A 17725-nucleotide genomic window follows, 5' to 3' on the forward strand; every position below is an offset into this window, starting at 1 on the left:
GAACAGTCTAGTGTTACCGCATATCCAGAAGGAAATATTTGACTGTGAAAGAAAAAAAAATTAATGACGCAAATAAAGTAAAACCATACATTGAAGATAACGCTAAAGTATAATTTTATGAGCAGATTGAACAGCTGTCCCAACACATGTGAAAAAAATTAAACAGATCAATATAATATTATATTACCTATATTATAAAATTATAAATTTCAAATTGCTCAAATTCATGATGAAGTGTTTTGTATATAGTAATACATATTAATAATTTTGTTTTTCACAGAAAACTAGTTTTTATTACATTAAAAAAACACTGCTAAAATACAGTATTTTTTTAAAAACATATGTCCAGCTAATTTAAGTGCTCTTACAAAGGGCATGATTGATTATATTTCCAAAAACACTTCTCAGGAATGTGAGTTAAGTATAATTTCTTTATTTGAATTATTGAGAAAATTAATAAACTTAAATGATTAAGCAGGTAATAGTTTTTGTTTCTCCTGTAAAATTTGTCTTTCTGAACTTCGGACCCTCTAATAGTCGATGTATACTGATAATCCTTTTAGTTGTTACAATTTTAATTTAGTGAAATAATACCTACTGCAGTTACAATGTGTATATTCCCTTCATACACAATATAGTAAATTATCAATTTATTCTACATTGCATGGGTGTCCATGAACAAATCACTTCACATAGAAGCACTTGATCGTTGTTTCATTCTAGATAAAGCGAGAATTAAATACTTTAAGAAGGAAGAAACAATAACCACACGAGTCTGTAGGACTGTATGTATTCTTACCTATAACACGCTACATATGAACATTCATACTGTTTATGAATTATACACACAAGACAACGGAATTCAACGACTTGTATTATAAGTAAAGTTACTAGGCTGAGCTCTGATAATGATAACAATGTTATAGAAATTGCTGTACAAAGAATATGAGTGTTGGTACTTTTTAGATACGAAGTGTGTGTTTCAAAATATGAGTAATTCATTAAAAATGTATTAGTATGAAAAGAGTATAACTTAACCACTGCCCACTAGAAATAAAAGATGAAATGGAAGATATGCTGATGTGAACTCAACCGAATGGTCTCGCCATACTTACATCTGGTGAAAGTCTTGTCTCCATTGTGTCAGCGTCACCACATGATTGTACAGCTAATGGATCACACTGTGTTCCATCTTACCACATCCATTACAACTAAAAAAACAACAGCAGAAAGGTAGAGTTTGCTGCTTTTGAGGCGTTCGAAATGATTTTACACCACTGACTTTAACATATGTATCTGGTAGCAAAGAGTTTATTATATATAAATTAAGAGTTTATTGTAATTTGTAGCCCTCTGCTCCTTGCCATATCTTAAACAGGTTATAAAAGCACTGGCTGGTATGAAGATTTTTACGGCATCTTATTGATTGACATCTGAGAGTTATTATAGAAAAAGGTGAGAATAAATGCATAGGGTGCATACATGGCAATGAATATTATGTAATTTTAAAGAATCAATATAAGGATCGTGACGTCATTGAAGTTTTAGTAAGGTGTACAGCCAACATATTGGGTTAATGTAATATAGTCGTCATTTTTGTAAGAAATTTTATGGGAGTCAAATGATATAATGTAGCTATAAAAATGTACATTATTTTAGTGGGCTAAGCCCACCAAGTCCCAAACTATTAGTTTATAAACATAACCTCCATTCATCATATATCACAACACAATATAAAAAAAAAACAAAACAGGACAGAGAAAAGCCTTTAGTTTTATAAAATTACATAAGAAAATGGCAATTACATTACATTAATCAAATATAACCATCGTATATAGTACAAAAACGTTCGCTACGTCAAAAATAAAGTCCGGTCATCTGTTTTACATAACAAAAAATGATGCAGGACTACACAAGAAATGAAGTTTGTAATATTTTGTTCTTTCAAAATTTCAAGTAATACAGAATACGGAAACAGTTAACAATAAAGATATAAAAATTATGTGCACATTTATTAATAATTAACAATTTTATGAGTCAGTGAAGTGGATGTAAATGAAACAACCATCATTCAAATACGCAAGGGCGAAGTAACACGGGGCCTGGAAATATTTCCAAATTGTATCAAAAGACATGGCTAGGAACATCACTGTTTTCAGATATTATAAAGTGCTATTAGGAATCAATGCTTCCAGGTTTAACACCAGTGAATGTCTGTATTATTTACAGTATGCTATTAATTTTAAGAATTTTTGTAAACATTACAACTTATTTTGTACCGGTATCGTGATTTTGTTGCAACACCAATGATAGTGGAGATAACCAATAAAAAAAAGACAAAGAAAGCAAAAGATCATATGAAGGCTGCCGGGAAAAAGATGGATGATTCAATGAAAAAATACAAACATTTTATAATTCGTTCAAATTTCTAATAACACTTGCCGGTAAATATGATAGAATATTAGGCCTATAATGATTTTATTTAATACGCGAAATTGTTCATATAAGAACATTACGAAATCGTTAGTGACATTAAAGGTAGGCCTAAGTAGTGAAGATACATAAAAAATAGGATACTGTTATCTTTCTATCCCACAGTTATGGAATTTACTGATGAAGACGACCAAAAATATCTGGTTTCACAATAAAAGTAATGATTAATTAATAAAAGATTGACCATCCTAACGTTGGAAGTATCTGATTCATGTTAGTTCTATAACTTTAAAACTCCTTCTCAAGACACTCTTGCAAAAACTTAACTTCAATCCTAGATCATATACGTAACAGATAATTCCTCGCTACGTTAAAATCGGCAGCACTTTGAAGAGAACAACCGCCAGGATCGCCACCCGTCCGCCGTAAACGAACACGAAATGGCAGCACAGTCGCTAATGCAAATCAAATGGGAATTATGACGTGACTCCTTATGTAACAACTAGATGGCAGCGTAGTAAACCTGACAAAAATTGTTAACCTCAAAGCCTATAAGCCCGACATATCTATTACATATATGATCTAGGCTTCAATGTATCAGAATAACGAAGGATAAATCCGTAGAAATAATTTTCACAACCATCGACGATTTTGAATAGTGGACAAAGAGTGCTGTTTTCAGGATGAAAATGAACTTGAACAATATTTCCTCTTACAGCATTTACTGGCATCAACAGACTTTGAGCTGGAAAGAAAAGGGCTTGCGATATATGATGAATTACCCGACGTACTATTTCAAATAAGGCGGAATAATGCTGCATTCATGGCAGCTTTACTTCTAGTAATTTCTACTATTAACAACTATAATAAAGTCACAGTTCAGCACTGGCTGCAGTGATGTTCATCAATCTACATTACTTTGATTTAAAATTCACAAAAATGATCGTCGTTCAATAGAAAACACATGGGTGATAAAACAATATTATTACAAAAAATCGTGTATTTGGCAATTTCTCACAAACAAATTATGAAAGCGCAATTACTCATGTTTGCAATCATCCTACCATGTATACTAGTAATTAAGTTAGACATTTTGACAACATATATTCAGGCTTCTCGCATGCGAGGTGTTGTTTATGCTGTTTTTATAAAACTCTGATCGAAAAACACTTCCCGCCATCATCGCATTTGAAAGATATCGCGATTCTGTGCAGGTGTTGAAGGCAATTTACGTTACTCATCGCCGAGAAAGACCGGAATAATTATATATGAAAGGTTCCTCGTATGTGTGGAGGAGTTTGTTTTTCAGGCATCTCGATTGAAAGAAATACATCACGTTTGACAGTTTTCTCACTTCTGTGCACTCGTGCATCGTTTTACAGGGTAGACTGAATGAAAGACCGGATTGCAAATCTTTCCCACATCTGTGCTGGGGTTCATGCCCTCTTACGCCATTCAAATGCGAGAAACAAATCCGACAAACATCGCATTTTCGCATGTGTCCGGGATTCGAAGCTTTTTAGGGATCAGCAATCTCAGATCGTTTGCCACATACACAGCATTTCAAAGGTTTCTTGCGTGTGTCCAGATGTTCATGTCTTTTTACGCTACTCGATTTAGAGAGACACAACGTTTCTCGCCTGACTTTTGTAAGATTTCTCACCAATGTGCACGCGTTCATGCCTTCTAAGATTACGCGACGCCGAGTAACACTTCCCGCAAACATTACATTTGAAAGGTTTCTCGCATGTGTGAAAGTGTTCATGGCTTCTTACTTACCACCAACATCGCAATTCAGAGGTTTCCCCCACTGTGCACGAGTTTATGCCTTTTAAGATGACTCGACTGCGACAAACATTTACCAGAAACATCACATTTGAAAGATTTCTCATCCGTGTGAAGGCGTTCATGGCGTCTTAGACTACAAGACTGCGAGAAACACTTACCACAAACATCACATTTGACAGATTTCTCATCTGTGTGAAGGCGTTCATGGCGTCTTAGACTATTAGACTGCGAGAAACACTTACCACAAACATTACATTTGAAAGATTTCTCATCAGTGTGAAGGCGTAAATGGCATTTTAGATTACTAGACTGCGAGAAACACTTACCACAAGTATCACATTTGAAAGATTTCTCATCTGTGTGAAGGCGTTCATGGCGTCTTAGACTACTAGAATGCGAGAAACACTTACCACAAACATTACATTTGAAAGACTTTTCACCTATGTGAAGGCGTTCATGGCATCTTAGATGACTCAAATGCGAAAAACACTTGCCACAAACATCGCATTTGAAAGGTTTGTCGCCGGTATGAAGACGTTCATGGCTTCTTAAATTACTCAACTGCAAAAAAAATTTGCCACAAAAATCGCATTTGAAAGGTTTGTCGCCGGTATGAAGGCGTTCATAGCATCTCAGATGATTCAAAAGCGTAAAACACTTGCCGCAAACAGCGCATGTGAATGGTTTCTCGCCAGTGTGAGAGCGTTCATGGCATTTCAGATTACACATGTGGGAAAAACACTTCCCACAAACATTGCATTTGAAAGGTTTCTCGCCTGTGTGAAGGCGTTCGTGGCATCTCAGATGATCCAAACGCGAAAAACACTTGCCACAAACATCGCATTTGAAAGATTTCTCGCCAGTGTGAACGCGTTCATGACTTCTAAGAAGACTGGACGCGGAGAAACATTTACCACAAACATCGCATTTGAAAGGTTTCTCATTAATGTGCACGAGTTTATGCCTTCTAAGATCACTCGACCTAGAGAAGCACTTACCACAAACATCACATCTGAAAGGTTTCGCTCCTGTGTGCAGAAGTTCATGCCTTTTTACATCACGCGAAGTAGAAAAACTTTTACCACAAGTATCGCATTTGTAAGCTTTGTTGACTTCACGCTCATGTAAATGCGTCGTCGATTTTGCCGGATTGGAGAGACACTCTTTAGACATTTCGAGTTGCAGTTGCTTATCTTCATGTGTTCGGGCTTGTTTACCTGAGGAATCTGAATTCTTGGGAATCTCACACACAATCTCGTTCTCTTCATCTGCAATTTTGTCGCATTCTGATGATACAGATCTCTTTTTGATAGCTGCAATCCTGACGAAAATACACTATCAGTCAATAGAATAGTCCCAACAAATATACATTAAAGTAATGAACTTCAAACCTAAACGAACCTATTTCACGAGAAGGAACGTTACCAATAGAGATACAATGCTATAAATAAATTATGATTTATGTTGGAAATATCAAAATTGTCTCATCATTCTTGTATTAACCTATACAACAAATTTTATGTGGAAAATGCCATGATTGCCAAGTTTTAGTTGGTTGGCCTTTCTATTGAGAATTCTCTGTCTAAAGTCGTCTGCCAGTTAGGTTACTCTTAGGACAATTTTTTTTCTAAAAACACTACATTATATACAGAGTTTTTAAAAAATACGGGGCATAATTTCAGGTGTGTATTTCCCACATGTATACAATCAAAATAGTTCATTACAACATGTGTCCGGAAATGCTTCATTTCCGAGTTATGGCCTTCACAACATTGAAATTCACCGGAACGTTTTTTTTCTGCAGGTCGTTGTCATTACAGAAGATGGTCAAAATGTCCACCTCCTGCTTGAGTACACACCTCATATCGATGTCTCATTGACCTGCGAACACGATCCCAAACTCCAGAAGTATTGCTTATGTCCTCAGAACATGCCACAATTCGATTCCAAAGGGATTCCAAATCAGGCACCAGAGACGAATAAACCAATGATTTTAAATGGCCCCATAAGTGGAAATCGAGAGGGTTCAGATCAGGTGAGCGTGGAGGCCAAGCAATTGGGGCACCTCTGCCTATCCATCGATCAGGAAACCTTCGATCCAAGTACCGGCGAGCCGTAAGACTGAAGTGTGCAGGAGCACCATCATGCAAGAAATGAAGGTGTTCACGATTGATCAGTGGAGTGTCTTTTAAACATGAGGTTTGGTGTTTTCCAGGAAGTTTGTGTACGACTGCCCCGTAAGAAAAAAAAAAAATGTTATGTTTTATTTAACAACGCTCGCAACTGCAGAGGTTATATCAGCGTCGCCGGATGTGCCGGAATTTTGTCCCGCAGGAGTTCTTTTACATGCCAGTAAATCTACTGACATGAGCCTGTCACATTTAAGCAAACTTAATTGCCTTCGACCTGGCCCGGGATCGAACCCGCAATCTTGGGCATAGAAGGCCAGCGCTCTACCAACTTTGCCAACCAGGGCGACTGCCCCGTAAGTCTGTTTACAAGTACATAGGGTCCAACTAATCGATCACCAATGATACCTCCCCACATGTTGAGGGAGAAACGCACCTGGTGATGAGATGGAACAGTTGCACGTGGGTTTTCATACGCCCATACATGCTGATTGTGGAAATTTGTTATGCCATCTCGTGTGATCTGCACTTCATCTGTAAATAATACTAAGGCAGGAAAGTTCGGATTTACACCACACTGCTGCAAGAACCACTGACAGAACCTATCTCGTGCAGGGTAATCTGCTGGTGACAGGGCCTGTACACGTTGCAAATGATAAGGATACAATTGATACTCTTTCAACAGTCTCCAGACAGTCGTATGAGGAACATTGACTTGCAACGCTACCCTTCGTGTGCTGATAGAAGGAGTCATGTTCACAGCCTGCAGAATCCCCTCCTGTACTTCCTGAGTTGTAGTTCTTGGTCGTCCCTTTCCCAAACCAGGAGAGTTAAATTTTCCATACTCGCACAGACGGTAATGGAGACGTACAAATGTCTTCCGATCTGGACATTTTTGCTGTGGGTACTTCTCCTGGTACAAACGACGAGCCAGCGCAGCATTGCCGTCCGCCTTACCGTACATGAAGTGTATATCTGCCAGCTCTTGATTTGAATACATGTCGCACAGTCTAACGCCTACACAACACTGAATGTAACCTTCGCCTCAGAATGAACTGTCAGAGTGCCCTCTTAATGTCTCCTTTGACGGTAACGACCTGCGGAAAGAAAAACATTCCGGTGAATATCAATGTTCTGAAGGCCATAACTGGGAAATAAAGCATTTCCGGACACATGTTGTAATGAACTATTTTGATTGTCTACATGTGGGAAATACATACCTGAAATTATGCCCCGTATTTTTTAAACACCCTATATATATATAAATAATTAAACGTGAGAAATTAATGTTTCCATGTCCTTAGAAGCTAGTGAAATTATGTTTTCATGTTACAGTTACATTCTCAATTGAAATAATTGTATGTATATTATGAGTATTACCATTAACCCAAGAGTATCCTACAAAGGAAAATCATTTAACTTTGCTTCATTGTTTTTGGACAGAAATGTGCAAGTTTGTGTGATTGCTTCCCAATTCATATTTCAACTGTGTATATCTTCCGTTGTGGTTTATTCTTATGCTACATAAAATGTTAATATATAGTTTATTTTATCACTTTCAAATTAGATTAATTTTTGCATTGTTACCAGGCAGTACAATATGTGTAGCTGAAAACCATCAAACTCCAAAAATATTTGCAAAGAATGTATGAAATTACAAATATTTGCTGAATCAAATTCTTCATCAGACAAAAGCAGTGAAAGTGCTTGAACTGCGCGACATTCCACTATGGCGACAATTCTTTGAAGAATATTCCGCCAATATTTTTACGTGACTGGAAGTATTTAAGTAACTTTCTCTCCATCCTTTCTACAGTGTGCACTTTAAATTTTTTGTAAGTTATCTTAAGAAGCTTTCTCACCATCTTATGTTATTAAGCGTCTGAATGTGATGAACAGGGAACGGATTTATATGGACTAAAAATATATGAAATATGTAAATATATATGTAGTTATTTTTACCAAAATATGGAATTAAATATGGATTTTTACCAAAATATGGAATTAAATATGGACTTAAAATTATAAAAAAATGACTATGTACGTTAAATATTGGTACATTTTAATCAAACTAAACAAAAAATATAATGGACGTACCTTATCTTCCAATGTAGTTTCAACAAAACACAATTTTTATTGTCTGTTACCATAACAATAGGTTACAAACATTTCTTTCAAGTGCTGAAAAGTGAATCTTCTTCTATTGTCTCTGAGGATAGATTTATACTGACTAAAAGAGCGTTCGACGTCACAAGAAGTAACTGGTACATAATTCAATTTCACAATGTCTGCTGGGGATAAGTCCAAGTTAATCTTCACTGTTGATTCACCACTCATCACAGCAACAACCTTTTGTAGTTCTTCATATCCAGGGTTTTTTGAAAGTACAGTGTCCACCTTAGCTCTTACTGCATCTGCAACTTTACCTCTACCACGATTCAGTTGTTCCACAGTACTATTTATAATTTCAAAACTTTCAGATAGTGAAAGGTGCCTATTTTGGAGACTTTTGAGCGTTTTTATGATGCATGAAAATGTATGCTGAATGTGAGCTAAGTCATTCTTCACACTTATGTCACAGGTAACTGTTTTCGCAGTATCAATTGAGACTGCATCTTCAGAGTCCAATGCAAGGAGAACATTGTTAATAGAGTCTATATGTTCGGCATAATATTCAACTGCTTCTAGCCATGTACCCCATCTAGTTAAAATTGGCTTTGGTGGCAATGGAATTTCAGGGTACATTTCTTTCAACACGTTAACTCTACTGGGAGCTTTGAGAAATACTTTTTTCACTGATGAAATCAACAAATCTACTTTAGGGAAATTGTCTCTGACCACTTCTGCCACACGATGAAATGCATGCGCCACACAAGTAAAATGAGTCAATTTAGGATATACAACAGATAATGCTTGTCCAGCTTTGACCATATAAGGGGCAGCATCGCTAATAAAGAATAACACATTATCGTACATAATACCCTTTGGCCACAGGATACCCATAGCTTCGTTGAACAGTTTAACTATAGTTTTGTTATTGCACTTTTCTAGAACATCACAATGTAAAAGAATTCGTTCAGAATATTGTTCACTTAACAAACCGATAACTACATTACCAACAAGTCTACCTTCTTTGTCGGGAGTCTCATCAATGGAAACCCAAATTGAACTATCTTTAATTTCATCTCTTATCTTCTGTATTGTCTCATCGTAGATGGATGGAGCATACGTCTTCCTAAGTGTTGACTCATCCGGGATTGTATGTTGAGTATATTTTTCAAGGAATTCCCTGAAGACCTTATTCTTTAGTTTGTAGAGAGGAATATCAGCAGAGATGAGAGAACGGCACAGGTCGATGTTAAACTCAGATCTTACATTCGATGTTGTTGGTTGTGTTAAAAACAATTGTCTCTGCTTGGAATTTAGTTGTTTGTTGGCCTGATGTTTACTAGTTGTAATGTGTTGTTGCACCAGGAACTTTTGTGTAGATGATACTGCACACTGACACAAATTACAAAATAATATTTTATTGTCAGTTGATAAACCATCTTCTTTAAATTCTGAAATGTAACTTGTTAGTTTTGATTTTAAATTGACTGAATGACGTACTTTTGGCATATTTACTGTCTTTATAGTATGATTTACAAAACTGAACCTATGTGTACTCTGACTGGCATTTAACTGTTGAGCTGCACAACTGAAGTCTGTTAAAAATTTTAAATTAAATTAATACAGTTTTGTAACTTACTTTCCCATTGTTGATAGGACTGCTAATTTTCAAATAACTCTGATGTTAAAGGGATTACTGAACATGTGTTTAAATCTCTATTGTTGAAATGTATTTTTAAAAGTTAATGGAATTTTGTTTTGTTTTATTGTTAAACCTAATATAATATGGACTGTTTTATATGAAATATGGAAAATATATGGAAATTAACGAAAATATGTACTAAACTCTAAAATATGGAAAAATATGGAAAATAAAAGTAGGATTTTTCAACCCTACACATTGTGAAACATAAAGATAATGCAAAATATAAATTATATTAGCTTTATAAGTAAATATGTATTTACATATAAATCCTTTCCCTGGTGATGAAAGTGATAATGTCGGTGAAATGAGTCCGGGGTCCAGCACCGAAAGTTAAGGCTGGATCACAATAAACCGGGAACGGAAACGACGAGAACGAGAACGAGAACAGATATAATGTTAAAATAAATTTATTGAAATGTAAGCTTCCACAATAGTTACTTTTAAATGCTCACTCTTAAATACAATTATTTTAACAATATTTCCGTTCCCGTTCTCGTTGCCGTTCCCGGTTTATTGTGGAACCAGCCTTTATGTAGCATTTGCCCATATTGATTTAAGGGAAAATCTAAAAAAAACTCAAACAGGTAAATTGCTCCGACAGACAATCGAATCCGGGCCACCTGGTTTCGCGCCCAGATGTGCTAACCGTTACTCAAAAGGTGAGGACTAGCTCTAGATATAAGTGGAATTGTGGCAGTTCTATGTTGAGATGAGTTTTCGTGCTCATTAACACGCACATTTGCAGTCTTGCATTCAATGAACCAGGAATTTGAAAAGTGAGGCATGTTTTCACCGACTAGCCTACAAGGAGCTCAAATCACTGTGAATGTGCCTTTTTATATCGTTGTCTCTTCGTTTTGACATTTCGATTTTATATTATCCTGCTCTTCGATAATTCCTTTACTGGATTGCATTGGCGAAACATTTGTTTGTTTCGGATGTTATGGACGTCGATTTTTCGAAGTATGTTGCTGTTTTTGAGAGCCAGAATGAAAATATGTACTATGTTTGGTACTTTTGCAAATTTCTCTTTTTTTCTTTCAACTCGCTGGTTTTCATTTTTAAGGACCTGGCCCCTCTTAACTATCCTTTTTCATGCATTGTAAATATAAAAACTTCCCCAAACAAAGAAAATATAATTCACTCATACCAACACAACCTCCAACACGACTATGCCGTGAAGCAAATAAAAACTGTGTATCATGAAAACTGTGCAACACGCATGGTCTGTGAATGTACATCGTTACATTGCACAAACAAATTCACCATTACTTAAGAATTAAATTACTGACTGATACCAATGGATTGGAAGTCTGGAACGTCGGCAGTTTTTAGTCCACAATAACAAACAAAATACGAGGATAAAGTAATTCGAATACCTATACACGTTTCATTGATATATTCCCATATTGCTCTAATTAATATGGTTTGAAAATTTTGATTAATTTTTTTTAAAGTAGTAGAAAAGAATAAACAAAAGAACATGTGACAGGAATGTCCTAATTATTAATACCAATCATTTTGTCAAAACACAATAACAAAGTCCATCGGTAACAGCTGTTCGACAACGACATCTAGAGACCTTGCACTACACAACAATGCAGACACCTCACCAGGTTTCAGCTAGCTGTAAGCATTGTTTGGAAACTCAATGAAGGCAAAAAGCTTTTCCTGGTTATTAGGCCTACATAGTGGAATACAACAATAATTTGGCATATATAAACCTATTTTTAAGAGCATTTTAAATACCAATACACTACGTAAATCCTCAATGTTTATACACTGGAAAACAAATACACACGCCAAGCGCATCCCTACACGTACATGCACGCTATCTGTTGGTGTTAGTTCAGAAATACAACCCTTCTGAAGTTCTAGCCAGTTAGCGAAAAGGAAGTTTCAAACGCAATGAACTCTCTACATAAACTCGCACACCACACTCACCATTCCGTGAAAATCTCGTTGTCCTCTGCTGTTCCTTCCACCCTTGGCTCCTCATTCACTCTGTCCAAGTCACTCTGCTCTTCCTAACACAGAGCAAACAAAACAGTAAAATAGCAAAATTTACATTTGCAAAAGTGCAAAGAATCTATATGCCATAGAAGTGCATATACAGTAGAATCTCTATTATCCGTGGTAATGAAGGGGATGAACTGAACGGTTAATCGAAAAAATCGGATATGCTGTATTGATCCGGATGAATCAGAAAATGCATTCTTTGTTCTGCACTCACCTCAGGTTCGCGTTTGACCACAGGAAACGAAATCGGGACCGGATCTTCCTCAAATTTGATCTCTGTCGCGAGATCTTGGCTCTGGCCCTCATATTCCTCCTTTATACCAGTCACATGTTGATCCAAGAAATTCCGATCCTGCAATACAAGGATGACCAATTTATTACAGTGTTAGAAGACGACTTCTAACTTTACAAGTTGTTCTCTATGTGTCCGCATGTCACAGCCTGATCACAATCCACAGCATGTGCTTTACATTATGATGAATAAGGCCAGGATTCATATGCAAATGCATATTTTCATGCAAAATCATTTGTTATACATGTTAGTAACGTCTGTGATGAAGGATACTCAAAGCTAACTGTTCACAGTATTTTAATATTTAGGCCATTATCCCACATAATATACTACTGTTCATGATATTGTAACATATCTTCATCACTGTGGTAGATTAACAACAATATTTCCATAGTTTTGTAAAAGACAATAAAACACTGGATTGCTCTGTTGTCAGAACATATTTTTTGGACGTCTACTCTCAATGGCTAGAAATTCCTTGTGTATGAAGGGAAACTATGGAAAAACCACCACTGCCTACCTTTCTTCATTGAACTGCAAAAGGACATTGAACAAAAGGAAAAATTCCCAAATATCCCTACCTACTGACTCCATCACTTCTATCCTCCTTTTCTATGTTTCACTTATTCTGCGTTGTCGCACTAGGAGTATTCCGTTTCGTACCGAGAAGTAATCAAACATTATACCATTGAGCTACCACACAGTTCGACAAGGAGGTTTTGGCAATGTCCTTTCGACAAGTATGAGTGGGGAACATGTGGGACATGGAAATTATCCACTGTCAAATTCGTGAACTGTACCACTATCTAAATTAGAAACAGATTACGGCACAACAAGGTTATGTTGCGTTTAGAGACGTGAGAGAGAAATCAGTAAGCAGAATCATAAAGGTAGTATTATGCAAAATTTTGGTATACCCTGTACTGCATTGCTAAGCGAGTCATATTTGCTCTCCATGAGTGTACATTAACAGTGTTGCTTATGTTAATCCCTCACACATTACACTTCTCTTATATAATTGATTGTCAGGAGACGTTAATATTTGGGGAAATGAACCCAGATCGATTTTCTCTTCCAATGGAACTGAGTTTCATCTATATCATATAATGCATACTGCTATCAGTAGACAAGAGAAGAATCTGGAATGAAGTTCCCACTAAAAAACAAATCATAGACAGAATTGCAGCATTAGAAAAGAAAAATGCATTCCATCCTTACCTCATTCATGTGTCGTTCAAATAAATTAACTCCCTGGAAGTCGTAAACTCATAATAATATGAGTATTTATACCTACTTGCAGTTTTGTATATGATTTCAATTTTGGCTGGTTGCATTTATATTACAGGTAAGAAATATTCAATGTTTAATTAACGGGAAGCAGACAATAAAGGTAAGTGCTCAATTACAGGAAAACATTCGTTTGCTGCGTTCGGATTTTTATTATAGTATCGCTCACTTCTCCGCATTTCCGAATGAATCATCAAATAGTATTGTAATTTACCGCCAGAGCGCATTATTTCATTGCAGTGTTCTGAACTGAACCTGAAAATAAAATGAATATCTCTCTAAATTAAATAAATTATGAAGGACATACCTGATTAATATAACATTTTCCCAATTTCATCTCATATTTCCTTCTCCATATAACGTTGCTATAATTCTAATTTCGCAAATTAAAAAGTTCTTCATATTGTAGGACTTAATAAGTTAAGCTTCGCGTCATCCTTTTTATTATATCTTCGATATTACCGCGATTGAAGGTCTTACAATCGATATATTTGTCATGACATTCTCTATTTCGATCTGGACCATACAGAAATCTATTTAGAATTGTCTGGTCAGTATCCTGAAGGGAATCCGGTTATATGAACATAGGTGATATGGCCAAGTGGGTGATTATCCATTTAAAATAATGCAAAGAATAAAAATCCGAACATGCCATACAGATCCATTCTCGTAAGTGGAGCTTACCTTTACAGCAGCAGGATGGCTGAACATAGCTAGCATGTGTACACACATACAGACAATACACAAACACACATACAATATTCAACTAAAAAAAAGCACACACGCACGCACACACACACAAAAACAGAAAATGTAGAATTTAATCGGAACATGTACATATTATGAAATATTCTGAACATTCTATTATGGCCGCTGTATTAGGTAGAGTAATTTATGAAAATGTTAAAAGATAGACCAAATCTTGAAATAATGGCGCCTTAAGTAAAACATATTACCAAACACACTGTGGAATTTGTAGCTTGGCAACTATTAAGAGGAAGTGTAGCAAGCAATTTTGTTTTCAAATTTAAAAGAAACTGAGATAACAGTTCAACATTAGACTTGTCTGCAACAAGACATAACCTGTAATACAAATAGTGATGATACTTATCCTGTCTCTAGGCCAAAGAGTAATGTATAAGACAATCAAAATATACCATAACGACTGGAAGAAGAACACAGTGCATTCCTTGAGCTCCACTCACCTCAGGTTCATCTTTTACCACAGGGAAAGAAATTGTCTCCGGATTTTCCTCAAATTTCACTTCAGATGCGAAATCATGGCTCTGGTCAACATATTCCATCTTTACACTAGTCATATGCTCATCCAAAAGATTCCGTTCCTGCAGTAAAACGAGACATCAGAATTGGACACTTTGGGATTAGTGTAACCAAAGAAAGGCGGACAGCAAAAATGGGCTCATTATTAAATAATTTTGAGTACATGCAAGGCATATCAAAAGCCTGAACTAACTTCATCTGTCATAGATTCGTATATGCAAGATATACCAAAACCAAAACTAACCTACCATGTCACTCATTCGTATATGCAAATGATAAACCAAGCCTAAACGAATCTGTCACAGTTTCGCATATGCACGGAATACTGAAAGCCTAAAGTAACCTAATCTAATCAAATGTAAAGGCCTACATATTAAATTTATTTATTCATTATAAATTGTTTAGCATATTTTCTGGCTTCTGTGATGGTCGACAACCGTATGTTCCTCTTTCCTCAGCAAGGTATAAGAACAGATTCAGAAAAAAATCACGGAGAAATTAGCGCACAAGTAGTATTGATGTCTGTAGAAAACAACACCTCACCTCAGCTTCACACCTTACTGTAGGAAATGTGATCAGTACTGGAGTTTTTTCAGATATGTTTTCTGATATCTTGCAATAGTTGCTGGAATCCATCTTTAACAAATTCTTCTTTTTCACAAATCATGTGAACGACACTTGTACATGCGCAAGAACTAAGGAAGCCGTGGTTTTCGCGGAAAAGGTACGCTCAAACATCAAACCAGCAACCTTGTTCGTAAAAAAAAAATGTATGTGAACCTGAGAGGATAAAAAAAGATGTGAACGAAATAAGACTTCACTTGATTCGTAGGCCTATCCAGTCAGTGGACCGGGGATGGATCTCCCAATTAGATATTTCAGACTTTTTTAAGTTGAGTATTGACGGCGGCTTTGACAATTTTACACAAAAGATAATTACGAGGCTCTGATTATTACCAACTAGCCGTACCCGTGCACTTCCGCTCCACCCGTTAGAAATAAATATAAAGTAATTACATAATTAAAATAGGACGTTTGATCCAGGGAACTTTCGTGTTTGATAGAAGGATAAATCGTTTAATATGTTACTTAATTTAAATTGCATCCAAATAATTAAAATGCGATCATTTTGGTCCAGAGACACTCATTTGGTGCAATGACAATTCCTTTAACCTGTTTCTTAATTTTTATTACATGCAACCATAGTTTAATGAAGATTGACATCATTTAGGTTTGATGTGTATATTTTATTTTACTTGTTACAGGTTTCCATTGAATTATGGTAATTACTTCATTTTAACCCTTGTTTTCTACGTATTCAGTAAATGGCGCTTGGCCCACTATGGTACTGAACCCTTCAAATAACTTATATTATATTATATTATATTATGTTATATTATATTATATTATATTAGAAGTTACTGTAATAACATTATAGCATTATGTCCATCTAGAGAAACTACACTTTCCAATGGTGAAATAATAATTAATTATACAAATTGGTTAATTTAACTTCCGATATTACTTAATACAAACACAGAAACATTATCTGTAGGCTAGTCATTTGTTTTTAATTCATTACACGGCGTTAGATGGCAGTTATATTAATTTTAAAACTCATTTATCTCATTAAATATTAGTCCTATCAAAATTTTTCAATGAATAAAACTTATCGCAAATTACTTTTAAAGAAACTTTTGTTATGTAACATTTTTCACAACTATCAATAATAAGTGAGATATTTCGATGTATATAATTCAGGCCCCCTTATAACCCCCTTTTAAATAATGTATTTTGAGTGCCATATAGCCTAAAACCTAAGTACCTAAGTTACAACGATCTTAGTTTATATTCCAATTTTCATCGAAATCCGTTCAGCCATTATCGCGTGAAATGGTAACAAACATACAGACAGACAGACATACAAACAAAAATTAAAAAAAAAAAAAAAAAAAAAGCGATTTTCGGTTTCAGGGTGGTTAATTATATATGTTAGGACCAATTATTTTTGGAAAATCGAAAATTACCAGAAACATTTCGGCTACAGATTTATTATTAGTATAGATTCATGTTCACCATGTTAAACATAACAGTGGTAACATTTTTAAGTTAATGCCTATATTAACATTAGACCAGTAATATTTAAAATAACTACAAAGGAACGGAAGCTATTTCTTTAATTGACGGTATCTATTCATATTCCCATTTAAATACACCGCTTCTGGCGTTAAGATCTTTATTATTTCTTTTGCTGTTGGGTCCATGCCCTCCCTCATATAGGCATAGTGCAAATCTCCCCGTGGAAAAATGTCTGATTTAATCACTGCCCACACTTATACAATAGTAAGCTTAGTCTATTTCACACTGTGATTGTGATGTACCGAAATACATATAGTACCCGGTATATTTCCATGCAGAAATTCTTCATGGTGAAGAATGGGTAGAACGGAGAAAAATTATTTCCGGCACCGGGACTCGAACCCGGGATTTCAACTCTACGTGCTGATGCTTTATCCACTAAGCCACACCGGATTCTAGTTCCGCTGCCATACTGAACCCTTATCAGTTGAAGTTCTACTTCTCTGTCCCCCTTTGCTGGCCTACCCTCTTGTACTGTGCCGCAGAATATGTGACAGGCACGATGTCCAACACTATGTACAGAGGTGCGCTCATTACATGTAC

At 35.8% G+C, this 17725-nt stretch overlaps 1 protein-coding gene across 4 annotated transcripts; it reads right to left on the minus strand.

The window, feature by feature from the left end:
- Positions 1 to 308: 308 nt before the first annotated feature.
- On the minus strand, positions 309 to 15730 carry LOC138692110 (zinc finger protein ZFP2-like). Of its 4 annotated transcripts, none has more exons than XM_069815066.1 (5): positions 15587 to 15730; positions 14968 to 15105; positions 12398 to 12535; positions 12109 to 12191; positions 309 to 1211 (listed from the first exon to the last, which is right to left on the minus strand). In XM_069815066.1, the coding sequence occupies exons 1-5, from the start codon at positions 15677 to 15679 to the stop codon at positions 1169 to 1171; spliced, it is 495 nt and encodes a 164-aa protein (XP_069671167.1). In that variant the 5' UTR covers positions 15680 to 15730; the 3' UTR covers positions 309 to 1168. The 4 variants fall into 4 exon arrangements, with proteins under 4 accessions (XP_069671167.1, XP_069671164.1, XP_069671166.1 ...); XM_069815063.1 differs by lacking the exon at positions 309 to 1211 and adding an exon at positions 1403 to 5542; XM_069815065.1 differs by lacking the exon at positions 309 to 1211 and adding an exon at positions 5335 to 5534.
- Positions 15731 to 17725: the final 1995 nt, after the last annotated feature.

This window comes from Periplaneta americana, chromosome 16 (genome assembly GCF_040183065.1).
Source record: "Periplaneta americana isolate PAMFEO1 chromosome 16, P.americana_PAMFEO1_priV1, whole genome shotgun sequence".
Taxonomy (NCBI): Eukaryota; Metazoa; Arthropoda; class Insecta; order Blattodea; family Blattidae; genus Periplaneta; species Periplaneta americana.

Excerpts from the sequence above, each read along its gene's own strand:
- LOC138692110 (XM_069815063.1), bottom strand. The coding sequence starts at position 15,679 with ATGGATTCCAGCAACTATTGCAAGATATCAGAAAACATATCTGAAAAA. Across the intron at positions 15,106-15,586 it reads CAGTAAGGTGTGAAGCTGAG|GAACGGAATCTTTTGGATGA; the intron begins GTGAGGTGTTGT and ends GTTTTACTGCAG. Across the intron at positions 12,192-12,397 it reads TGGTCAAACGCGAACCTGAG|GAAGAGCAGAGTGACTTGGA; the intron begins GTGAGTGCAGAA and ends GCTCTGTGTTAG.